The following is a 26420-nucleotide window of genomic DNA, read 5'->3' on the forward strand; positions in this document are numbered from 1 at the left end:
AACACACAGAAAACATGATATCAGGTCTGCTAGCAGTTAGATACATCAGTGAGCCTATCATTTGATGATAGAGAGTGATATCGACAGTCGGTTTGTCAAGGGAAGGGGTAAGCTTGGTGCCGAATGCCATTGGGACTTTTACTTTTGAGTCGCCCATCATTCCAAACTTCGCTAGGAGAGTCTTCGTGTAAGCTTCCTGATTGATAAAGATGCCTTCGGGTCCCTGTCTTATATTTAAACCAAGGAAAAAGGTAATAGGACCCATTGAGCTCATTTCAAACTTAGTCTCCATCAACTTTCTGAATTCAGCTGTTAAGCTGGGATTCGTGGAGCCAAAGATGATGTCATCGACATAAATTTGAACTATCATAAGGTGGTTACCTTCCTTTTTGCGAAAGAAGGTTGGGTCAACCGAACCTTGTTTGAATTTAGACATCTTTAAAAATTTTGTAAGCGTTTCATACCAGGCTCTCAGAGCTTGTTTGAGGCCGTACACAGCTTTATCCAGAATATAGCAATGATTTGGATACTTTTCGTTCACGAACCCAGGAGGTTGCTCCACATACACAGTTTCTTCGAGTTCTCCATTGAGAAATGCACACTTGACGTCCATTTGGAAAACCTCAAAGTTTTTGTGAGCAGCATAGGCCAGAAATATTCTAACAGATTCTAGCCTAGCTACTGGAGCGAACGTCTCTTCGTAATCTATCCCTTCCTCCTGACAGTATCCCTTTACAACCAGACGAGCCTTGTTCCTTATTACATTACCTTCCTTATCAATTTTGTTCCTGAAGACCCACTTGAGACCAACAACTGAAGCATCTGGTGGAGTTGGAATGAGGGGCCAGACTTTATTCCTTTCAAATTCGTTCAGTTCGTCTTGCATTGCTTGAACCCAATCAGAGTGATCGAGGGCAGTGTTAACTGTCTTCGGTTCAACTTTTGATACGAATGAGTTAAACATACAAAACTCAACCTTTGAAAATAAGGATGTCTGTTTTGCCTTCAGTTGTGATCGGGTCAATACCTTTTCAGATACATCACCAACTACTTGAGAGATAGGATGATCTCTGGTCCATTTGATAAGAGGAGGGTAATTCGTATCAAAGGTTGGGTCTAGTTCAGCATTAATCATCTCTTCTGGCTCAGATTGGCTATCGTAATCAAGCGTCATATCATCATGCTCCCCCTCAATTGATGAGCTTTGAGAAACATGAGGTTCAGGGGTTTCTTGAAATGTTGAGCTTTCAGGCGTTGAAGCACCTTCAGTTGGAGAGACATCTTCGGTTGGAGAAGCACTTTCGGTTGAAGTTGTAGAACTTGGCTCCCCCTGGACTTGTGAGCTTGGCTCCCCCTCGACTGAAGCATTGTTGGATGGAGAGTCATCAGTGGGCGATTCTCCTTCATGCATTCTTCTTGCAGCATCTTCGACAATTCGTTTCATATGATCAACTTTGTTGTCAGCTGCACCTGCTTCTGAGAGAGAAGCTTTTTCTGGTTCGTCAAAGAGTTCCAGAAATTTCTCATATAAGTTGGCAATAGAGACTGTGACTTGGCCAGTTTGAGGAAAGATTTCCCCAGCAGTGTCTTCGTTGGCCTGCAGCTTCTTGACATAGCTATCGTCAAAGGTCACATAGTATGTCTCTTCAATCCTTCTTGAATGCTTGTTTAGGACCCTGTACGCCTTGGAAGAGAGCGAGTAACCCAGAAAAATTCCATCGTCGGCTTTGACATCAAACTTGTTATGGTGTTCTTTAGAGTTAAAGATGAAACACCTTGAGCCGAACACATGGAAAAATTTCACATTGGGCTTTCTGTTGTTTAGTATCTCATATGGTGTGAGCGTGAATCGCTTGTTGAGATAGGACCTGTTCTGTGTAAAACAAGCAGCAGAGATAGCGTCAGCCCAAAAATAAAGAGGTAAGGAAGCGAAACTTAGCATAGTTCGGGCAGCTTCACACAAAGATCGGTTTCATCTTTCGACTATTCCATTCTGTTGTGGTGTGTAGGGAGCTGAGAAATTGTGACTAATTCCCTTTTCTGCAAGAAACTCTTCAAACTCCCTATTCTTGAATTCAAGACCGTTGTCGCTCCTGATGTTGCGAACAATCTTCTTGAGCTGTACTTCAATTTGCTTGATAAACACTTTCAGCTTTTGAGTCGCTTCAGATTTGAGCTTTAGAAAGAACACCCATGTAAATCGTGAAAAGTCATCAATAATAACAAGAATATACTTGCTACCACCGATGCTTTCGATAGATGAAGGACCACACAAATCGATATGAAGTAATTCGAGTGGTTCAACAACTTTTGTGTTGATTACAGATGGGTGACTTTGACGACTCTGCTTCCCCATTTCGCATGCAGCACACAAATGCTCTCTGTCGAACTTGAGCAATGGAAGACCCCTAACATGACCTCCAGTGACAAGACGGTTGATATCTTTGAAGTTGAGATGAGAGAGTCTTCGGTGCCACAACCAGCTTTCGTCGGATTGAGCTTTAGATAACAGGCATATGGTTGGGTTTCCTTTGATGGGTTTCATGTTCAGAGGAAACATTTCACCCTTTTGCTCTGACTTTAGAATCACTTTCTTTGTCTTTTTCTCTATGATTTCAGAACCTTCATCATCGAATGAGACTTTGAGACCTGTACCTCCAACAAGCTGAGATACACTGATGAGGTTGTGTTGGAGTCCTTCCACATAAGCAACCTTCCTTATTGTAAAGTCACCATTCGTTATCATCCCGTATCCCTTTATGGTGCCGAAAGAATTATTTCCAAATTTGACGTTGCCACCATTTGCAAGAGATCTGTATTCCCTGAGCTCCTCTTTCCTCCCAGTCATGTGACGTGAGCTGCCACTGTCGATATACCATTCTTCGTCGAACTGCTCGTCACTTATAACCTGCAAAAATTAAGCAGATTTAGGAACCCAAAGTTTCTTGGGTCCACGTGAGCTTTTCATGGGAACAGGAACAGTAAGAGAGATGTCAACTAGATATGTTCGTTTTATAAGAGTTGTTTCATCTTTCTTTTTAATAGTAAACACATTTATCTTATTAGGATGGGATGTGTTCGGTTTGGACTCAGGTTTAGATTCATTGATCTTCTGTTTTCCCTTTTGTTCAGCGGATGGATGAGATTGTTGAGAATGGACAGAATTAGCTTTAGTGTTAGATCGAGATGAATTGGTGGAAGTGGAAGAATTAGAAGAAGTAGAAGAAGTTGGTTTAGTAGAAGAATTGGGTTTAGATGGAGAGGATTTCTTGGCTGCAGACTCTAGGTGATCCTTTTGCTTTTGATCATTGGAAGGACTGACCTTAGAGTTTTGATCCTTTTTGACTTCAGAACCGAACCTTTGCTTTCGGTTGAAATCGTCTTGTGAACCGAACCTTGGCTTTCGGTTGAAGTCTTTCTCAGAACCGAACGATGCCTTTCGGTTATTGTGACTCTCAGGCTTTCCAACAGGATTGTTTTCATACTTCAGATTTTTATCTTGATGTGAGAAGTATGCATTCTGGGATTGCCAGAATTGTTTCCTTTCAGAAAGGTTCTTCCTGTATCTTTGGTTCCTTTCTCTCTTCTTATTTCTCATCTGCTTTGGTTGATGATGAATGTTAGCTTTCGTTTTCGGTTTTTCCTTGGCTGGTTCCTTTTGAACTGAAGGAATTTTACTTTGAGCCGAGGAAGCAGAGGGAGTGTCTGAAGGAGTTTCACTTTGAGATGAGGGAGTGGAGGGAGCGTCTTCTTTTGTCAAACTTTCATCCTCCTGAGGAATGTCTTTCGTACCACTGGTGCTAGGATCATTGAAGTTATCCGGCTTATTCAAAGGTTCTGGTATGTATCTTCCTTTACTCATCCAGGAGGTTCTTTCAGATAAGCCAATAGTTTCGTTTGCATTATCTATTGGAACTTCCCAGAAGTACTCATCACAGCCATCAGCATTGTCTTCGTTCACAATAGCTGTGAGTTCGGCTGTTTGATGTTCGGTTACTCCAGTCACCTTGTATACTTGATTCGGAGTGGTCCTGACCTTTTGATACACAACAGCTTTCTCTACTAATTTCGGGGACTTTTGTTGGGACAATCGAGCGAACTCCACAGAATTTTCAGAAATAAGATTTTTGTGGTTTTCAGGTTCGCTTTTAACAAATTCTGAGCAATCAACCGTGTCCTCTACAGAAATTTCACTCATGTTATCGTCCTCGTTAAGCTCAGATGCATTTTCAACATCTATTTTGTTTTCTGAGCTTACGTTGGCGTTTAAAGAGTCAAATTTTTCCATGGTTTCGGTTCTCAGTTTAAGTCTATCGTTTTCATCCAAAAGATTTTTGAGCATGTCCTTGTGGTCCTTGGATTTAATGAAGGACTCAATTTTGTCCAGTCCATACATATAGGTCGGATTGACATCATCAGACGATATCACACTCTCACAATTGTAGGCTTCGGCATCGATTTCATCCTCCTTAAACTCTAGGAAGGGCAAAATCATACGATGGATCTTTTGGCCTATTTCACAATCTAGGTGAAGCTGAGTAATATTAGAATACAGACGTTTAGCAATTAAACAAAAAACATTCCGTTGTTTCAACAATTTTAAATTGTCTCTTTGCAAATAAATGTTTTCGTCCTTGACTTTAACTAATTCCGACTCTTTTAACTCGATCCACATTCTCCGCTCCTCACTCTTCGACGCCACCCTGCTTAATTCATCAGTTAGGTTAGAATTGGTGACTCGAGTTTGAGTTAGGCTACTATCTAGATGAGAAATTCTTGTATTTACGTTTTTTAGATCTTTCTCATATGAGGATGGTGGTACTTTAGATGAAATAAAAACAGATTGTACCTTCTTTATCAGTTCATCGAGCTCATTGAACTGCTGGCTGAGGGGTTTTGCCGTAAAGCACATGTCTTCCTGCACCTTCGGTCCATCGCTTCCACCATCGGTGTTGTATCCTCTCATTTGAGATACGTCAGTCACCATGAAGCATTTTCCTCCACTGCTTTCCTCCTTAGCCACATAAGCCTTTCCATGGGTAGGCTTCCTCACTTCGTCGTCTTCTGAGTCAGTAGACCAAACTTCAGTGCTACCGAACTCGTCATCATTAACCGAACCCTGCACAATAAGAGCATTAATAGAAGGGTTAGCGGTAGACTTCTTCTTTCTCAACTCATCCAGTCTCTTCTGTAACACAGCTTCCTCATCATTTCCATCGTCCTTTTCAACCATCTTCTTAAGAACACAGTCCTTAGCATAGTGGTTTTTCCCACCACAGTAGAAACAGCTTACTCCGGAATCGCCGTCCACCTTCGGTTCCTTTTTGGGCTCCTCAGCTTTCGGTTCATTGTTTACCTTTTCAGAGCTGTAACTCCCCTGCCAGTTTCAGTTTTTGTTGCTGGGGAATCTCTTCTTTATGAACCTCTTAGGATTGGACACCATCATGGCATAATCCTCAGACGTGAGGTCATACTCCTCCAGGTTGAGGTCTTCATCCTCCATCACAGCTTTACTTTTGGATAGGAGGGCCAACGAACCAAGACTAGAAACGACATCCTTCTCTTGCACCATAATCTTCTCTTGAGACTTTAGAATACCCACCAGTTTCGCCAAAGAGTATGATTTAAACTGCTCATGGGCTTTGACTGTGGAAACCACTTCTCTCCATTCTGACCTCAGTCTGTTCAAGAAAGTAACCTTCTATTCGATAAGCTTCCTTTCAATATCGTGTTTGATCATCTTGCTGAGAAGATGATTGAAGCGATCAAACGTCTGGGTCACCGTTTCTTCGGTCCCTTGCCTGAATTCTCCAAACTCAGATAGAAGCAAAGTTTGGATAGAGTGTTCAAGATCTTCGTCTGTAGAATACAGTTCGCGAAGTCTATCCCAAACTTCCTTCGCCGTCGTGCATGAGCTGACCAATCTGAAAGTGTCGGACTGAAGGGCGAATCTGATCAACCTTAACGCCTTAATATTGCACTGGAATTTGTCTTTTTCATCTTGTGCAATGTCCTTCATGTCCTTTAGCAGATCATTGTACTCCTTTTGTGTCTTAATGATTCTAGACGTAGCAGAATGAGAAAACGGTCCATTGATGATGGCTTCCCATATGAGGTACCCATTATCCTCCGATCCAATCACGTAGTCTTCAAAGTGATGTGCCCATACTTCATAGTCATGGGTGTATAAGATTGGAATCTTTGTCGTCGAACCGATGCTGTTAGAAATATTAATAGGGTTTGATTGCGTCGCGTCCATTATGATCGTAAAAACCTGTTCAAAGATCAGACTTGTAATAAAGCAGATTAGGGAAAAACAATAAATATCAAGATACGTCAATAATGAGATGACGGCTCAATAAATATCGATAATTGCGGAAAAACCCTAATGGAAATCTTTTTCACAGAAAAGATGTGTATCGATTACACAGCCTCCTGCTCTGATACCAATTGAAGAGAATAAAAACCTTTAATCTATGAAGATCGATTAGATCTTGAACAAGTATATGAATATAAAACAGTAAGAACGCAATAATAAGAACAAGAAAGCTTGAATCAAACGTGTCGAATGATTAAACAAAATCCTCAGAAGAGCTCGATTAAGAACATCAACTGTAGAGGATTAGAAGATTACAAGAACGATTAAAGAAATCTGTTGTACTCTGGATGAATCGCTATATCGATAATCTCTAAAATCGTTAACCTAATATGCATGCAAGCATTAACTTATAAACAATACATAAAAGGCTCACGGTTGGACAGGCCCAAACCGGAGTGTACAAGGCTAAACTATCGAGCCCAAAAGACGCAACATCAAAACAATCTTCAGCCCAACAGATGACACAAGAACCACCACAATCACAGGTAATTGTTTGTTTAAGTTGAAAAGTATAATGCTATAATGCTATAATGATATGTTGGTAGTTTTTGAAAAATATAATACTATTATGATATATTGGTAATATATTTTGATTTCTTTGTAGATGGAAATGTTGCAAACGATACTGAAGGACCCGGCATGTTCTGCGACATTAGAAGAGTGGTTTCGTTCATTGTCATCACCAAATAATGAAGAAAATGATGAGAGTGACGGCAAGGAGTAGGAATTTTAGGATTTTATGAAATGTTTGTTTAGAAGAATACTTTAATTAGATTGTATGGACTAATATTTTTTATTGTGGATTAATATTTTATAGTTGTTATATTGTTTTTGGTTGTGTATGGGTTAAATATAGTTGATTTTATAAAATTGTAGATTTATATTCCATAAAATATTAACAAAAGAAAATGAAAAGAGTCTTTTGCAGCGACGCTTTTAGCAGCGACATATAAGTATTAGCAGCGACGCCTTTTTAGCAGCGACAGGTAAGTATTAGCAGCGACAGGTAAGTATTAGTGGCGACAAGAAGGGCATTAGCGACGAAGCATTAGCGGCGACGCGTCGCCGCTAATACTTTTAGCGGCGACACTCTTACTCTTTCGCGGCGACGGCTGTCGCCGCTAATACCCGTGTTTCTTGTATTAGCGACGAAGCATTAGCGGCGACGTATTTGCGGCGACGCGTCGCCGCTAATACTTTTAGCGGCGACACTCTTACTCTTTCGCGGCGACGGCTGTCGCCGCTAATACCCGTGTTTCTTGTAGTGTAAGGGAGCAACTCCAAAGGAGAATCTTCCTTAAAATTTCCTTAAGAGGATTCATAACCGTTAATAGTTTCCACATTTGAAGGTATGGTAATCCCCGTCGTGCTCAGTAGCGAAGATAGTACGCGCCGGGGGGGGGGGGGGGGGGGGGGTATTCTAAATGAAGTAAACTCTAATTCTAACTGAAAAGGCCCTATCAAATTGATAAGTAAACCCCATAGCCCCTCCCATCAATTTAAATCATTATTTACCCTAAATCCCAATCCTCAGTTAATTATTTTTGAGACTTAGTGCTGCTTCTCAACTCCAATCTCCAAGTCAAGGTTATTTATATTTTTTTTATACATTCTAATTAGAAACATTATTATAACTAGGAATTTATTTTTTTATAAATATAAGGTAAATCGTAAGAAAAAAAAACCATGATTTTTTTTCCGTGCTAAAATAAGATGTTTATAACCACAATTTCATCCTGTTAGTGATAATCATAGAGAAATATGTTCACAATACACGCCTCCAACCTAATAGCATTAGTAATATCAAAAATCCAATATTTCTCGTTCAAGTTTACTAACCCTATTACGCTATTTAGTTATAAGTATATTTTGATATGTTATTACAATGTAAATCCCCCATATTCACAAAATTTGGCTCCGCCCCTACTGGTGCTAATGTTCTCTCCCTATGTGGATGTATCGAATTTCAAAAAATATAGGTTCCAAATATTCACCTTATGTGTTTTGATACTTCTATAAACCCTACGTTAGGATATGCCTTTTAATGCTAAATTCATTTTCATAGGTGTGATCAGAGTGTGTGGTTTTCCCATTAAGTCACATACCTGTAGGGACATATATGAATGGTTCCAAGCTGTCTATTCACAATTTGTACTAATTAATAAGCTCCCACAATACCTCTTTTGACATTAAAATGGTTATTTGACGCAGTAAGCTCTTGAAAAAAGCTCATAATGTGGTTGCGCTAACAGTCGATATATTTCATAGTGATAATGATTGTCATTAATTCGTCTACACAAATAGACATTTCTTTCGTTTAGATGCATCTTTATGATCATTTTAGCATCATAAGAAGTTAGATTTAAGCATAACTGATGAACATAACAAAGTAAGTTACAATCACTACTAGTGTTCAAGTTCTTTTTCTTCTATCTTCATATATCTTTGAATTCCGTGGTGGTGTAAATATTTCTTTGAACATAGTCAGAATTTAGATTTAAGCATAATTTCCTCTCATGCCAGTTGACACGTTCCACGAGTGTAAATATTTCTTTGAATTTTGTGGTAGTGTAAGGGCTTCTTTCTTAAGATACAAAGGATATTATAGGAGGAACTATAATTTAGTGAAAAAAGTAAATGAGTTTTTGAATCAACCATTTGTAAATGCGTCGATGATATAAAACATAATATAGGGTTCTTTATTTCCGGAAATTCAAGTAAGATAAGAGAAAACCGAGACAATCAAATTCATTCTCACACTTTCAAGCAAGCACATATGATAAGTTTATATGCATACCAATCCTATTTAACGTAGAATGAGATCTAATTATCAATCATTTTTATCTGGCCAAGAGGATTGTTGAAAGCTTGGAACTCACAATACTTGCAACTTAATGGCATGAGGGACTCGATCCCCAACTCATGGTGATGACCATGATTATCACCATGATCATTGTTAACAGGATCTGCAATCTTACGTGAAATCACGACTGAATTGATGACGTCATCATTTGGATGAAAAACGGAGAGAACTTCGAACCCTTGAAGTTGTTGTGCTTCTACCACTGGATAGAGAAAGACACGGGCACCATGAGAACTCCTCAGCATGAGCAAAGCACCTGGGGCCATGTACTTTGCCAAATGATCAATCACCTTAACCTTCTCATCAACATCCATCCCTACAAGTGCAGCCAAGAAAATGACATCATATCCCTTCAACTCATCTGTCACATCCATTATATTGGCAGTGTGGAATACCATTCTTTGGGACAAATCAGAATCAGAGGAAACAAGATGAGAGGCCATCAAATTTGCGGAAGAGTCTATGTCATAGTTGTGAAAAATGGTGTCCTTGAGATGATAAGAGGCTAATACAATAGATGTGAGAGGCAAGGGGCCAGAACCCACAAAGGCAAGACGCTTAGGGGCTTGTCCAAATGCAGAATAGTGTTTAGTAAGAATGTCAAACTCAAGACGGCTAAGCTTCAGATAATTGGAGTAGTAAGGGAATTCTGTTAGATGGTGAAGTGGATTTGGGAAAGAGCCTAAAATGGTGGAGAAGTGGGCTTCAAGATGGCCTTCAGCCTCACCACAAAGTCTTATGAGCTTTGACCTTATTTCTTGAATGTTGGCTGGGAGACTGGATATGTTTATAGAACAGGGTGGGATGCATGTGCGGACCAGCTCAGTGAACAGGCTATCAACATCTTTGGAGGGTTTCAGATTTTCAAGCTTTGAAATTTTGTGATAAATCTCATACACTTTCTCTACCAAAACGTTCTCTTTCTGGAGTGATTCCATGTCTGACACTAAACAATCGGATATTTCTTGGACAAGCTTTTAAGATAAACTCTTTGTATGTCAGAAAACAAAGAACTAATTGTGGCTGTATGTAAATCTCAAATTAAGGATGTGTGTTATTTATAGCCATCTTCAGGCCCCACATAAAATTTGTGAAGAGGGACGATCCTTGCTCTGTTTTTTATTTGACAGCAACACCACATATTATAAGTGCATAAGTAGACCCCTAAAAACATAGAGTTTTTATTTTTTTATTTTTTTGATATCAATAATTGTCCATTTAGCAGCCGAGGACTGTAAAGCGTAGTTTACATTCGGGTATGTTATGAATTATGATACGCCTTCAACTGGTTTGGAATGACTCATGTGTTTGAATACGAATTACCTTACTATTTGAGTTTAGTTGTAATTGTGTTTTTATTACCAAAATATAAAGATATATATTAAACTTTTTCTTCACTTTTTTCTTTTTATGCTTTTTTACAACCTCAAAAATAAAAAAAAATAAAAATCAATATACAGATTATATTGTTTTAGTTGAAAAAATTATAAGAAATTTTTGGAAATGAAATAACACCTGCACATTAATATATAATAAGTAGCACTTAGCGGATGTGCTTACCCCAAGCCATGTTATTATATAACTATATATGACATGACATTAATAAATTTATTATGTTTGTGAGAGATGCTTTTAAATTCTTATGCTTTCACATTTCAACTGTTCACACATGTTTTATATCTTTAAAATTTCCTCTCTCGTTTCCAAACTACGACACTTACTGGTTACTAGAAACAAGCACTACAAGAAAAATCATGAATAGCTACGGAAAAGTGCTACGGAATCTTACTCCGTAGCTATGGAATGGTTTTCCGTAGATTTTTTGTTACATAATTTTCTACGAAATAAAATTCCATAGCAAATTTAAAATTAATTACGGAATCGTAAATCCGTAGTTAGTATGCTACCAAATTTGCTACGAAACCAAAATACATTAGCTATTTTGTTATGAAAATTACTACAAAATTAAATTTCATAGCTATTTTGCTCCATAGTGATATTTTGTAGCTATTTTACTAAGGAATTTGGTTACGGAAATGAATTTCGTAACTATTTTACTATGAAATAAAATATCATAGCTATTATGCTTGCAATCTTGCTACAGAACTGAATTTGTAGCTATTTTTGATACGGGGAAAAATTCATAGTTCTTTTGTTACAAAAACTTCTAAGGAACCAGCTATTTTGCTACCATAGGCGGATCCAATTAAGGACCCTGGGGTATCACAGGAGGCCCCCAAAAAAATTAATAATACAAATTGTTTCCAAGAAATTATTGTTTATACGCACCATAAGTCTAAAATATATTTTGGGCTACCTTTTTTTGTGTTTTTGTAAATGTATAATCCAATTAATAAGTATCCCAATTGCCCAAACTTAATGCCCAATGCCTAATACCAAAAAGAAACTTTTGAATGTCAATTCCCAACAATTAACAAATCGTGACTTCAGACTTTGTTTTACTCCCTGCCCTGCGACGACACGCTGCTGCCCTCTCTCTTTTGCCGCCGATCGGTGGCCGGTGGTGGGTGATTATTGATCAAAGTGGTGCACAATGAAGCAAGTAATTAAAAACTTTGTGATTATTTTTAGGTTAATTGAAATCCAATTTTTTGGCATTGTGTTGAAAAAATAGAAATTACCAATTAGGATTGTTAAATTAGAGACTTAGGGTCAACAATTAGTGATTATTTGTTGCTGAAACTTAAAATCAAATTATAGAATTAGAGTTGATTGTTGATATATTTTGATTGTATGTTGCTATTAACAAATTTTTCAAAAGACAATTAGATGTTGGAGACAATAATGGTGAAGGAACTTCAAAAAAAAATAGGGCTAATGAAAGTACACAAGTTCCACAACCTAATCAACACCAAAACAACAAGAACCACAATCTAATAAACCTATTTCAAAACCACAAGAACCACAATTTAATGAGCATACTTAGAAACCAAAAGTGCCACAATCTTTTGATTTGAATGATCTTCCTTCGGACCCAGGGGAGAGGCCAAAGATTACATCTTATAATCCTAATCAAAGGGATGGAATAAGGAAGGCTTACTTGATTAAAGGACCTTGTGTCACAACTGAAAATTTTGAGCTATGTAATCTATACATTCAAGTTAATATGAATCAAAAACTTCAATCAAACACAACATGCTAGTACCTCAAATAGTCATCAAACAATTGGAGACCCTAGAAGTCCTTGTTTAAGTCCATTTTGGGCTAGGACTCCCTTATTGGATCCAAAGGGACCAATAAGCTTCCAATTAGACTAACATGGGCTTAGAACCCTAATTGGGCTCTAATTGGACCCACACTTATTTATTTTAACATTTTGGGCCATATTGGGCCTAGAATTAAATGAATTAAAAGCCTTGATACATGAATAACCTAAACTAGTCCAATAAAAATATAAAAATCCTACTACATTCTTTTAGACTAAAAACATACCCAAGGCTAACTCAAATATTGGGCTTAGGAGCAAAAGGCCCAAATTTCTTTTTTTTCCTCCATGTTTCGGCCCAATACCCAAGCCCAAGAGGATTTGAAGATAGTTGACTTAAGTGTGCCACCTCACTATTACCCATAGGACTTCCATGCATTATTTCCCATTCTTCCATGCATATCACTTCAAGATCACATCTCTTCTTCTCTCCTCTCTCACTCTCGGCCATACTCACACACACAAACTCACAAAAATCTCTCAACTCCCTCAAGAACTCTCCTTCCTCCCCTCTCCAAAAATCTCGAAAATTAGGGACTTTCAAGAGGATCTTGCAAGTAAATCACCATCTAAGGTAAGATTATGTATAGATCTATGGTTTAAATTCTTTTGTTATCAAAATCCTTTCCTAATCTATGCAAAAATCGTGATCTTGCACCTTAGAACCATCTCAAAACTCGAGATCTTCATCAAAGGGAGCCAAGGCCAAAAACACTTCATTTTTCCTTCCATTTTTCTTGCAAAACCGAATCAACACCCCAAGGTGAGCTTCATACCCCCTATTTTCTGTTTTTATGAGTTTTGTGGGGGGGGGGGGGGGGGGAATACAAGTGAAAGTGTAGATCTATATGTGTTTGTATGCCTTGTATGATTTCCATGCTTATATGTATGCTTTTATGTGTTTTAATGTTGGATCTAGCCTTAAAACCCATCAAAACCGAGAAATATCTTGTGTTAAATGATTTTAGCTTCAAATATATTTCTAAACACAAAGTGTTTCAAGAAAAATGGCTAAGTGGTTTAGTAATAATTTTCTTTGGGTTAAAAACACAAATTTTGGGCCTAAAATGTGAAAAATACAAAAATAAGGGCCCAAATTGACATTTCACAGATTCTGATGGATGAAGTGTGCCAAAACAGTTTCCATAAAACTATTTCTGGAATTACACTTAATTAGAGGACTAAAAACATGAATTTCAAGCTTAATGGGCTAAAAATGAAAATTTCGGCCCAATAAGGCCCATTATGCGAATTTTTCTGTTTTGGAGGGCCAAAACTGTAACTTTCTGTAAAACAGTGGACTATAAGTGTTCCAATTCCTTTTCAAAGGTTTAAAATGCTTTTTAAATTTAAAAAGGACCAAAGTTGCAAAAATTTTTCCATTTGGGCCAAAATTGTCAAATTTGCGAAAAGAAGGGATTAAAACCAAGAAAACTGCATTTTCAGGGTCTTAAGCTGTTTTCTATGGAAAATATGCTGGAAAATGATTATTTCAATAATTTTTGGTGTTAAAATGTCAAGAAAATTGATTTAAATACCAAACCGGAAAATATTTTAAATAAAGGGTTAAAAAGGTAAATGTTACAAAAGAGGAGGGGCTGAAAACAGAAAATTTCCAAGACTAATCCTATACATGCAATATGATCAAATAATGGTACTACTACTATCGACAAAATACAATACACTACAATACCAAAAGTCGTTGTCAAACGAATTGGTTCGGTCTCGAACCAATAAAAATCCGAAACCACAAATACAACGATACTATGATACTACAATACTATGATTCATACAAATAACGATTCGGAATACATTATACATGTGCACAGACGTCTACGCACTATCTTTGGACCCCACAAGTGTAAAATCTTGTTCGTTGAGCCTAGCTAGCCCGACGACCTGATCTTAAGGCCTAAAGACTTCATCTTACGAAGTGTTGGGTTTTACCATCCCGACACAACGTAACCGGACTTTCAATGGCTGTAGACTACTGGTCCCCAAGGGTCCTTTAGTGTCGCTAGTAAAGTCTGCCCTTTTTGCGAGGCGGGTCTGGGACCCCTCGTACCTTTTATCCCCAACCGACTAATGGAGTCGTCGAGGCCTTCGTGTCCTCCTTCTCTTCGGATGTGGGACAACAGGACGGTTGGATAGCGTGACTAGTACGGACGACGCCTTCGGGATCGTTGGTATTGCTATAGACTAGTCGTTTGTGTAACGCGTGTCTGTGGCGGATAGTCATGCTCATCAATGATCCAATGTCGTCTGGAATAACAACTTCATGCGTTGCAATGGTTTCAAGTAATTTCATGGAATTCAAGGAAATAGGAAGACATCGGGTTTTCCTAGGGTTTTCAATACATACAAATTCAGAATACATACGATTTCAATAAACAATATTTCTCAAGTATAGAAAACAAACAGGCATACTTATGGATCTTCACACCTTTTTGACTATACTATTTTCAGAAAATATCGGATTTTCTGGTGGTTTTCAAACGATACAAAGCATTGTTTTCAAATACAACTTATGAACTCACCAACATTTCATATGTTGACGTTTTTCAAAATACTTGTATTCTCAGGGAACCAGTGAATCAAGAGAAATCATATCCAGTGACGGTTGCAGTTTATTTTTTTTTTTATGAATTGAACAAATTAATTTTTGGGGGAATGTAATGTTTAAACAATGTATGATATGTAAACACTACTGGTTGTACTATGTTGATGAATGGTGACGAATGTTGTTATGATTCATATATATTCAATGTTATGGTATTCAATTGAGTCACGACAGCCCCCGGACGTTTCCGCCGTCTGGTTCGGGGGTGTGACACCTTGTAACCCAAAGGGGCATAATTTTGAATTTACCTTATTTGGTGAGAAGCAAAGACGTTTTATTGTGGAATGGTTTACGAAATCTCCATGGTTAGAGTATAGCATTAAAAAAAGAAGTCATATTGTTTTTGTTGCTATTTGTTTAGAGACATGGTAGGCGGTCAAGTTGGAAAAGATGCTTTTATAACTGAAGGCTTTGACAATTGCAGTAAAAAAAAACATTTCGGAAACATATGGGTGAGATTCATAGTTCTCACCATAAGGCCGAAGAAAAGTGTCATTTGTTATTAAGAAAAAACCAATCTATTGGTGAAGTTTTGCAAAAGTAAATGGAACTTGAGCAAAGTAATTATGAAACTCGATTACGTGCTACAATCCGTAGTTGTAGATTTCTATTGAAAAATGCATTACCATTTCGTGGACATGATGAGACGGAAAAGTCTAATAATAAAGGACTTTTCCTTGAAGACTTATCTTTGATTAGAGAAGATAATGAGAAGATTTTTAAAGTTACCTTAGAAAATGCTCCAAAAAATGAAAAGTTGACTTCTTCAACGATTCAAAAAGATATTGTCAATTGCTTTTCAAAAGAGATAATCAAGTTTATTTCTGATGAAATTGGTAAAGATGTGTTTGGTATATTAGTTGATGAGTCTAGTGATGTTTCCAAAAAAGAACAAATGGCTATAGTTTAGAGATATGTTGATAGACTTGGGATCGTAAAGGAAAGATTTATCAGAGTTGTTCATGTGTTGGATACATCCTCTTTGACTCTTAAAGCCACCATAGATACTGTTTTTTCCAACAACTACTTGACTATCGATCAGGTGAGAAATCATAAAATATTTATTCCTTTAACATGATATTAATTTTATTTTTATGTCTTATATTTTTTTCTTAATTTTTTCAAATATATAGGTGAGGGGGAAAGGTTATGATGGAGCAAGTAATATGAGCGGTGCATTCAACGGTTTGAAATCTTTGATTTTAAATGAAAAAATTTATGCACATTATATACATTGTTTTGCACATCAACTTCAATTAGTGGTTGTGGCGGTTGCAAAGAAACATGATGATGTTGAAGAATTCTTTGAACAACTAGGTTTGGTGGTTATTGTTGTTTGTGGGTCTTGTAAGAGAAAATATATGATACGAGAGATGCAAACACTACAAGAAAAAGACCATTTTACGACGTGCAAACCACGACACTCATTGATCTATGTTACGCAAAAGAGAGTGACATTAAAAAAAGTGTCATCTCTTCAAAAAATTTAAGGATTTAGGTCACGCATTATTGCGTGCCCTTAATTTAGTGTTATAAGAAAAAAAATTAAAAACACGGAAGGCACCGTATCTTAAACGCGCGTCCTCTATAAGCGTCACTTTATAATTTTATTGAACGCGCGTTTAGTAGATAGGGGGAAATGAAATCCCCAAAATTTTGAAAACCCGCCTTGTTCTTTTCTACCTTTTTTCTATCTTTCATCTTCACAATCGATTCTCTCCTTTCCCTCCTCTCCAATCCGCTTCTCCCCTAATCCTGACCTTACTTGTTAATCGTCTCATCGGATCTCTACTCTAGTGTCTCTCTGAAGATCAAGAAATTTCAAGCCCTAGTCTCCCTCTGAGGCAGAGACGAAAAGAGAATGAAACATGAAGAATTGACTTATCGTTGTTATGACTTATTATGCTTCTCAAAGCCTTTGATAAGAACACTGACTCAAATGCTTCTCAAAGCTTTTTATAAGCACCCCGTTGGCTTTGCATACCGAAAATCGACCCACATCCTTAAATTAGGGTTTTTTTTCATTCCTCAAATTATGACCCACATCCTCCATAGATCGATCCTTATTGCTTCATTTCTCACAAGAAATTGAAAACTTTACATTCATAGGCCAACAAAATCAACTATTTCTGGAACTTGGATTTCGGTTCCTATTGAAATTGAAGGGGTTCTGGTCACCATGATCAAAGGGTTAGAGTCTCGTTTGTCAATGAATGCTCACAAGGCCATTGAAGCTTGGGTTTTTGGGCAAAGCTAGAATCGATATTGTATCGTTCCTTCAGAATCACGAAGACGCTGATTGCAATGGAGTGTAGACATGGTTAACAGAAGACGAGGAAACATGAGTGAAATCTGGAAATCAGGTAAAAATGATAACTAGTCTTTGTTCACGCTCCTCTCCAAGCTAATCGAGTTCCATTTTTTTCTTATCTGAATCGCTTGACCATAGTAATGGTTAGTAGAGTTCCACTCTTTTCTTCTTTCTTGCTTCCACTTCATTTAGTGGTGTTTGGCACTATGGTTGATTTGTAATTTTTGCTTCTTGGATTATGAAATCGATTCCTCATGGTTTAAGTTTCGGTATTCCCTATTAGTAATTAGATTGTTTTTTTGCTCATGTCAATTGATTAGTTTCAGTGAAAATATTAAGTAATCATAATCGAAATAATCCAACCCATCTAACTCTGTGGACTTTTCTTTTTTTCATCTAACAGGGAGTTACATGAATTGTGAACCACTGTGAATTATTAGAATTGATATGTGAATCTTTCAATGGTGGATAGAGAAACTCCAACTGCATTCCAGATCACATATTTGTCAAATATAACAAAGCTCCCAGTCCTATTGAAACTAATAATGGCATGGAGGGTAGAGTTGGAAAGATGAAATTGAACAACATAATTTGAACATGGTGTCCTAAGGTCGAGAAGATTTATGGCCCTGGAAATCAGTATGTGATGGCTACAAAAATGATTCTCCAATTATGTGATCCCATTTGTGAAAAAAAAAACAAAATTTTAACAAATTTAATATAAAAAACCTAACTATTTTTGTATATTGACACTTGACAGAACAGTGAGGCTAAGGTATCCATTGGCATGCCTGCAAGGCTATCTGCAGTTCTTGAGCTTCATGACAAATATGCTAGTCCAGTTCACATAGCTGCAGATCTGCTTTCTCGGTTGCTTTATCAGATAGCCGGTTGTTCCTCTTAATCACTAGTATTATTTATGTAAAATGATGGTGTGATGTTATTTTAATCAAGAAATCACCAAGTAATGGTAGAGGTTAGTTTTTGTTTTTCTATTCTATTTTCAGTTTATTTTTTATAATATGTTTTTGACTTTTAACAACTTGAATCTTATTGGTTTTCAACTCTCAGACGATTACTTTTTCTAACAAGTAGGCACCCGAACACAGTCACCATCTAGTTCCAGTAGGGAACCAGAAGTATAAAATTTATCTTTATAATTGTTTGTGTAAAAGGCATGAATACCCTCATCAACCCCAACATTGAAAATAACCCAAAAAACTTGTCCAGTTCCTAATGAGTTGCCTCTTGACCATGTTGTATTTATATCTTCATTAAGATTTTTTTTTTCAGAGTCGTACAGACCGAATTATATTCAAGCTATTTGGAAAAGATCCTAATGAGTTGCCTCTTGTTCTCCAGAATCATAGTTTTGTAGACTTTGGGTTTTGGCTATTAATTATTATTACTGGATTAGGTTTAACTAATTTTGAGTAAATTTCAGATTCTTGACTGGTTATTACACAGTCGTACTGATCTTGGTGTATCACCAGCGAATTTTCGTGATATTTTGCTGCATAGTCATGCTCTTGAAGGCATAACAATGTCTATGGTAATTAATCCTCAGAAAAGTCTTCTCTAGTATTTGTACTGATATTCGTTTATAAATAGTAAGGCACCTATAGTCATTTCATCATTTCATGTGAATTTTAATCTTTTTGTTTGTCTTTAGTTCATGATGCATTCTTTGAGTACTATATCAGTTGATTATTGTTGCTGATTCATGGAGTTTAACCGCAGGTTCACTCTTTTCTTCCCTTAAGAGTTTATAAATAGTTCATGATGCTTTAACCTCTGTTTTCTTGCGATATGGAGCTCTTTGTTCACGACTATGGCTGAACCTGTTGATGTTGTTAATTTAGTCGTCCATGACTTGTTCGAGGAAAGTCCTGAATGAACGCCAAAACCTTTTTTCTTCGAAGCTAATTCCACCCATGTCAAGGAGTACGTGTTTGATGTTTCTTGTTCTTTTCCTCTTTATTTTTATAACTTGTTGCGACTGGAATATTCTTTATTTTTATGTTTACAATTTCCCTTCCATTTGATCTTAGATTAACTTTGCACCAATTTGGATGCAAATCTATAAAAAAAACATCCAGAAAAAGATGTTCGTTTTTTTTAATATTGCCAAAGTAGTTGTCAATTTTTTCTTTCATTACTTTTGCGATAATAGAAAGGACCTCGTCATTTTTATTATTCATACATTCTTTCAATAACACTAGAATAATACAACCAATTTACTGATTAGTTGATAAAGAATGAAATCAGCAAATCTGGAAATCAAGCAAAAAACAAAAATCAATTTACAAATAGAAAAAGTTTACCTTTTGAAGTGAAAGTAAATCAGGAAATCGGAAATCAAGATATCTCTGCGTTTTGTCAAAAGATAACAATACCCTGATTTTCTTCTTTGAATTATATCGTGCGTAAAAAAAAATAGTAATATAGCAATTACAAATATGATCCCTATAATTTACTAGAATTGCAAATTTAGTATGTTTTTTTGAAAATGTTAAATAATCATCCTTAGTTCAGTTTTAATCAACAATTGTTCCCACCTCAAATAAAAATATGTTATTTATCCTTTTCTAGTATTTTTTTTTTTATTATTATTATTTATATTGATATCAAGGTTCACTGAATGTTAGGTTAATTTTTTTAGTTGATTATAAGACACTATATGTTGATCTATGTGTTAGGTTATATGCTGGCAAGCTTGTTTTTTAATTAATACGTTTACAGTTAAATGATCATACTTGCTTACTTAGTAGTGGTGATTTTACATCATGCAGACGTATTGAAATCAGAAATACTAGAAAATCTACAAAGTTTGACTGTTCTCGACTGCGTGCACTTCTGAAGGAGAGGGGTTTGTCTGTAAAAGGGAAGAAGGTATGTGAACACTCCCAAATCCTCCCTCTTCTTTTAAAGGGTTAAAATGGTAATTTAAGTTGTTTATTTAAACTTCTTAATCATTCAACATTCAATTTTATCAATAAGGTAACTAGTTTTCAAAATTCTCATTTACTAACATTTTAAGGGAAGTCAGAACTCAGAAGCTATATATATGCATGTTGTTTTATCTTTTTCAAAGTAAATAAGATTGCTAATTATGTATTTCTTTTTGCCAAATTGGATTTGTGATTTGAAAATTGTAAATCTCAGATTAGGGGGAACACCTGTAATGGAGCTGATGATTGTTGCTGGAAAGGCTGTTCCTATTTTACAGCTAGAAACATGGAGTAGCTGTTGTTAGAGTGTATAAAGGGTCATTCATGACTTCTCTTGATATGGCAAGTTTGTTAAGGTCATTTTCTTTTATGATGCAAAAAAGTGGCTAATATCTTTGTGTTGTGTTGTGTAGGGTTTTCAATATATATATAATTAAGGAAGAGCAAGCAATTCTGCAATGCCTCGATGTTGCAACTAAGGCTCCGCATTGGCCTATTGGTGTTGATGGTTGGTAATTCCATTTGATTTGAATATGATATAGTTATTAGTTAGTTTAAAATTACAATATAAATATATGGTTGGTGGATATATAAGACATGTACAAACTGATTTCCAAAGTGACAGATGGTGGATGGAAGTTTTATCTAGAGGTGCAACAACTATTCATCAAGACTTGAAGAAGTAGTACCCATGTTAGCAATGTATTATTTTTGTTTAACATTTGAATGATTCTTTGTATGACATTATAACTTGTGCAATTTATTTTTATTTTTTTAGTATGAAATTTTATTTTATATTATGCAATGGATTGTATTTTTTGTATATATGGTATTTTATTTCTATTATGAGAAATTAAATGCAAATTTAATTTAAAAATTAATAAACATATAAATTTTTTTTAACATTTAAACTTATGATACGCAAAAATGTGTGTCATCCTCATTTATGACATGACCTTTCTTGACAGGGGCTTTCTTGATACTATGTTACCCCACGAAAGTGTAGGACCAGTAAGACTAATCTACATCATTTTGAAGTTGTGATTTTTAACACGGTTTAGATATGCAATTCAAGAATTTAGGGATAGATTTAGTGAAGTTGGCACGGAGTTGATGGAGAACATGGCGGCTAGATATGCAATTCAAGAATTTAGGGATAGATTTAGTGAAGTTGGCACGGAGCTGATGGAGAACATGGTGGCTTTAAGTCCTTGTGACTCATTTTCTGTTTTTGATAAAGCAAAGTTGCTAAAGTTAAGCAAGATATAAAAAAAAAAAGGATCTTAACGATTCAAAAAGGGCGTAACTTAATGGACAACTTGATATCTACTATCACGCTTTTCTCCATGATGAAAGACTTTTCAATTTGAAGGGAATTGTAGACCTCTCTCGTTTGTTGGTGGAAACCGGGAAGCACCTCTCTTTTCCTTTGGTTTATAGATTATTAAAACTAACTTTGGTTTTGCCATTCGCAACCGCAACCGTTGAACGGTGTTTTTCTACAATAATGTTTTGAATACCAATTTGCGTAATAGAATAGGTGACAATTTTATGAATGGTGCTTTGATTTATAGTGTAGAAAAAGAAGTACTAGAGAATGTTAAGAATGAAAATATAATTACTCGCTTTCGTAAAATGAAAGAGCGGAGATGTGAACTTTAAAACATAACTTTGTTATAGAAGTTGAACTTTATATCTAATAAAATTACAATTTTTTTTCTTATTGTATATTACAAGATTTTTTTCTCGGGATACCCCTTTACATTAACCCTAGCTCCGCCACGGTTTGCTACGGAATGAAATTTCATAGTTATTTTACCTTAATGTTTTTTTTAGTATTTTTAATTCTTTTTTTTTAATTTTCTAAAATAAAAAACACAACCCATATTGACTGTAACCCCTACCTCCCATCCCACTTATTCCTATGGAATTATAGAATTTAATTGGTGCACTATAACACTTTTACAACAATATAATTAAACCACTCGTAATATGTTAAAGTTTTACATAAAGAATTTCTATTCAAAAATACCACCAATCTTTGTATTTTAATGCTTTATTTATTTTATCAACATGTTTGTAAGCTTTTCAAATATCAAACACAAAAAGTAACTTCACTTACTTTTACCCCCTTCAACTTATATCCATATTACAACCGGATACCTTATATTTTGCTCGACTTTTATATTAGACCCCAACACACCTTAATGCATGCGTGTAAGACATCTCACATGGGCCTGGCACACTCACTTGGGCCTGACAATCGTGTTGTGTTCGGGTTAGCGGGTCAAAATATTCCAACCCGAACACGACCCGTTTAACTATACAAGTCATGGGTTGGCGGGTTTGAAGCATAAACTCATATATGACCCGTCAACCCACTTATTTATACGGGTTCACAGGTTGGCGGGTTCGTGGGCCAGATTTGTGTTCGTGGGTTAGATTGGGGTTTGTGTGTTCGTGTGTCAGATTCCATAAATAAAATTGATAATTAAACATGGATAAATTCTTGATGCAAACATATCTGAATTTAAGAAACTTAAGTCTTAAACATACAAATGAAAATTAACAACATTCATGAAAACATTTTTAAACTAAAACTGTAACAACCTGAAGTTGTTCATCACCGAAAACCCATTCGACCCGTATAACTCGCCGTATATCGAAACATTCCGACGTCGTTTTTGGGTTAAGTTAATTGAACTTATATGTTTAATTGATGCTAATGAGTGTCCAAACCTCTTAGGGACTCATGAATTTAGCCCAAAATGTTTATTTCAAAAATTTTAGAAATGTCCTCGCCGGCTTTCAGAAACTTAATCGGGTGCGACCAAAAGTCCCGTTTAATGCCGGTATCGGGTAGAATTCCACCGTGTCCAAGTTTTGAGACCTATTTAAATATTTTCAATCTTTCATTTGAAGCTTTTTCTCTCTCTCACTACTCTCTCTCTAACCTCTCTCCTAAATTCAAGTTTAAGGGTCCAAAATCTCAAATTTAAGGCTTCTAATCACCAAAGTACCTTCCCTAACTTGTTGTACAGCCTCATTAGCCTTCAAATCCGAACTTAAGCTTTGATTTTGGACCTCAAACATGAGTTTACGGCCAAGGAGCATGCTTGGGCCGTAAACTCATAATAAGAGGGTTTTTATGCCTTTAAACCCCTCCTAAACAATTTTGGGACTTAGATATGGCTTAATGGCTTAATGGACTAAACTTAGAATGCCTTTAACATGGATTTTGAAGAGTAAACATGAGTTTACTGCCCAAGAACATGCTTGGGCCGTAAACTCATATATATGGGGTTTTTATGCCCTTAAACCCTTCCAAAACACTAATAAGGCTTAGATATGAATTTTAGAATATTGGTTTTAGCCTTAGAACACTTTAAACATAACTTTTGAGGGACAAATGAGAGTTTACGGCCAAGGCTCATGCTTGGGCCGTAAACTCCATAACATGGGGAGTAAACTCAATGTAAAGTGTTAAAATGCCACTTTAACACACCTAAAGCCTTGGGATAAATTCTAGAAGTGTTTACAAACAAGTATTGGACCTTAAAACATATTATTTTCCCCATTTAAGGAGTTCACGGCCATGAGGGTGTTCATGGGCCGTAAACACCAAAATCTAGGCCAAAAGTCCCTTAAAAATCCATACAAGGATAGGAAAAATCATTAGAATCACATGTGATTGAGTAAGGGACCAAAACATTAAGGATTTGATGTGAGGGGGGAGTTTACGGCTGTAAACTCCATGTTTACAGCCGTAAACTCCAATAAATAGTCCTTAATTATGTTTAATCCATTCCAAGGCCCTAGAATTGATCCTAGCAAATTTCCCCAAGTAGAATAAGGGCATTTTGCACCATAAAACACCCCACCATGAGTTTACGGCCGTAAACTCATGGGGAGGGGTTCATTAGGGCCGAAATCTCCTCTATGAGTTTACTCTTGAAGAGTAAACTCCATATCCAAGCCTTATGTGACTTCAAACGCCACCCGGGTCCCTCCAAACACTTGCAATGGGGTGTTTCCGCGACTAAAAGTGTTTGTCCCTAACAATTAAATAATCTAAGTCCTAATTGGAAGCAGCTTCGTTAGTAAAAGGGACAAAAAAAACATTGCTAGTTTTAAGAAAAGATGGCTTTCCACAAATTTGGAAGAAGGTGTGTGCTTTTTGTAAAAAGCATAGTATTGGAATTGTGGACATGTCAGAATATTATGTTACCCCACGAAAGCGTAGGACCAGTAAGACTAATCTACATCATTTTGAAGTTGTGATTTTTAACACGGTTTAGATATGCAATTCAAGAATTTAGGGATAGATTTAGTGAAGTTGGCACGGAGTTGATATATGTATAACACTTGTACAATTTACTTTTGAAACAAACGTAAACTTTCAAATATATGTAATGTAATGTTGTTTACTGTGATTACTATGTACATTGGATTTGATACTCAACGTGGAGTCAACCCCGGAAATGTTTCCGCCTTTGGTTTTCGGGGTGTGACAGATTGGTATCAAAGCCATTGTTTATAGTGAACGGAGTATACCAAACCTTACATGGTATAAAACTATAAACACTAAAGGGCCTCAGTGCTCTGAATTAAAAGTATCTTCAAACTATAAGTATTTTCAAAAGTATACAAGTATACCGAACCGTCGAGATCCGTAACTACAAGTAGAACAAAACAAAAGTAAATGGGTGTTGTACGCTGCGGTTAAACCTAGCAGTTATGTAGTCGTGCCTAGGATCAATATAGCCTGGCCAACTATATTCATTCGAGACACGGCCAACATGTGCTTGGGAGTGACTGTGGTACGCAGCATACCTAAAACTTACCCAATACCCCAAACAACGAGTCATCGTTGCAGCGAATCATGAAATACTATGGGAGTATTTCTCGAGCCGATCCTTGGTAGAAAGTCCTCGTATACGCGTTGTTCCTTGATCATTCCTCTAGCGATAAAATGTTCTTCCTTGATAACTCTTTCCTGCTTTATCGCTTAGTATGATGCTATATCTGTCTTGATGAGATATCCCCTGTTCCTTATCTCTTGATTCAATTCAAAGGACTTATGATCCTCTCTTTCCTGATCTTTTTAGATCAAGATGCCTCCAAGAAAGAGACCCAGCTCAAAGAACAACAACAATCCTCCTCCGCCACCACCTCCTCCTCAATTTGATCTTGCATCGCTTCAGACAGTTCTGACTGTTGCAATGGTAGCAGCCATGTCGCAAATGAACCCCGGTAATTCAGGAGGTGGTCCCCAGCCCCAAAACCCAGAAGATAGCCAGGGACACCAAAAAGGGGGTTCCTATAAAGATGTCATGAACGCGAAGCCCACATCCTTTGATGGCACTGGAGGTGTCATTTCCCTCACCCGATGGTTCGAGAAAATCGAATCAATCTTTGAAATATGCGCCTATTCGGAGTCTGATAAAGTAAAGTTCGCCGCCTGCACCTTCCTTGACAAAGCCTTGACGTGGTGGAACGGCCGAGTCAAATCCTTAACTCTACCTGTAGCAAATGCTATGGGTTGGGAAGCTATGAAAGAGCTTCTACTCGCAGAGTATTACCCTCGGGGCGAAATTCAGAAGCTAGAACACGAACTCTGGAACCTTAAGATGAAGGGTTCCGACATAGCCGCTTATACTTCAAGATTCGATGATCTGGCGTTACTCTATCCGGGAATGGTTACCCCGGAGAGTAAAAAGATTGAGAGGTTCATCTGGGGGTTGACCCCGCCAACCAAAGGGAATGTCTTAGATGCGAAGCCAGACACCTATGACAGTGTTAAATGTCTTGCGAAAATCCTGATCGATCACGAAGACAACTGTGATGAGGAGGCTACCACCCCCGAGCCAGTCACAAGTGGAGGTGGAAGCAAAAAGAAATTCTGGAACAAGCGGAAGGCCCAGAGTACGCAAGGGTCTTCTAAGAAACAGCAAACAATAGCAGTCCATGCTGCTACTGCCCCTATTGCTATTTCGGCTGTCGGCTCCACAACCCAAACTCCCACCAGTGGATACACTGGTACCCTTCGTTGGTGTGGTAAGTGCAGCTA

The 26420-nt window shown here is 36.9% G+C and overlaps 2 protein-coding genes across 2 annotated transcripts; one reads left to right on the forward strand and one right to left on the reverse strand.

The window, feature by feature from the left end:
* Positions 1-9053: 9053 nt before the first annotated feature.
* Positions 9054-10254, reverse strand: LOC145062204 (nicotianamine synthase-like). Its single transcript, XM_079009839.1, has one exon. The coding sequence runs from the start codon at positions 10178-10180 to the stop codon at positions 9203-9205; it is 978 nt and encodes a 325-aa protein (XP_078865965.1). The 5' UTR covers positions 10181-10254; the 3' UTR covers positions 9054-9202.
* A 5378-nt stretch (positions 10255-15632) lies between these two features.
* LOC145064361 (uncharacterized) lies at positions 15633-18303 on the forward strand. Its single transcript, XM_079011826.1, has 4 exons — positions 15633-15965; positions 16029-16130; positions 16222-16422; positions 18160-18303. Exons 1-4 carry the CDS (start codon positions 15633-15635, stop codon positions 18301-18303), a joined length of 780 nt encoding a protein of 259 aa, XP_078867952.1.
* Positions 18304-26420: the final 8117 nt, after the last annotated feature.

This window comes from Lactuca serriola, chromosome 7 (genome assembly GCF_051521515.1).
Source record: "Lactuca serriola cultivar US96UC23 chromosome 7, Lser_US96UC23_V15, whole genome shotgun sequence".
Taxonomy (NCBI): Eukaryota; Viridiplantae; Streptophyta; class Magnoliopsida; order Asterales; family Asteraceae; genus Lactuca; species Lactuca serriola.

Bases quoted from the DNA above. Each gene is read 5' to 3' on its own strand.
- LOC145062204 (XM_079009839.1), bottom strand. From the start codon at position 10,180: ATGGAATCACTCCAGAAAGAGAACGTTTTGGTAGAGAAAGTGTATGAG.
- LOC145064361 (XM_079011826.1), top strand. From the start codon at position 15,633: ATGGAACTTGAGCAAAGTAATTATGAAACTCGATTACGTGCTACAATC. The intron at 15,966-16,028 runs GTTTCCAAAAAA...GGGATCGTAAAG, and splicing joins TAGTTGATGAGTCTAGTGAT to GAAAGATTTATCAGAGTTGT. The intron at 16,131-16,221 runs GTGAGAAATCAT...TCAAATATATAG, and splicing joins ACTACTTGACTATCGATCAG to GTGAGGGGGAAAGGTTATGA.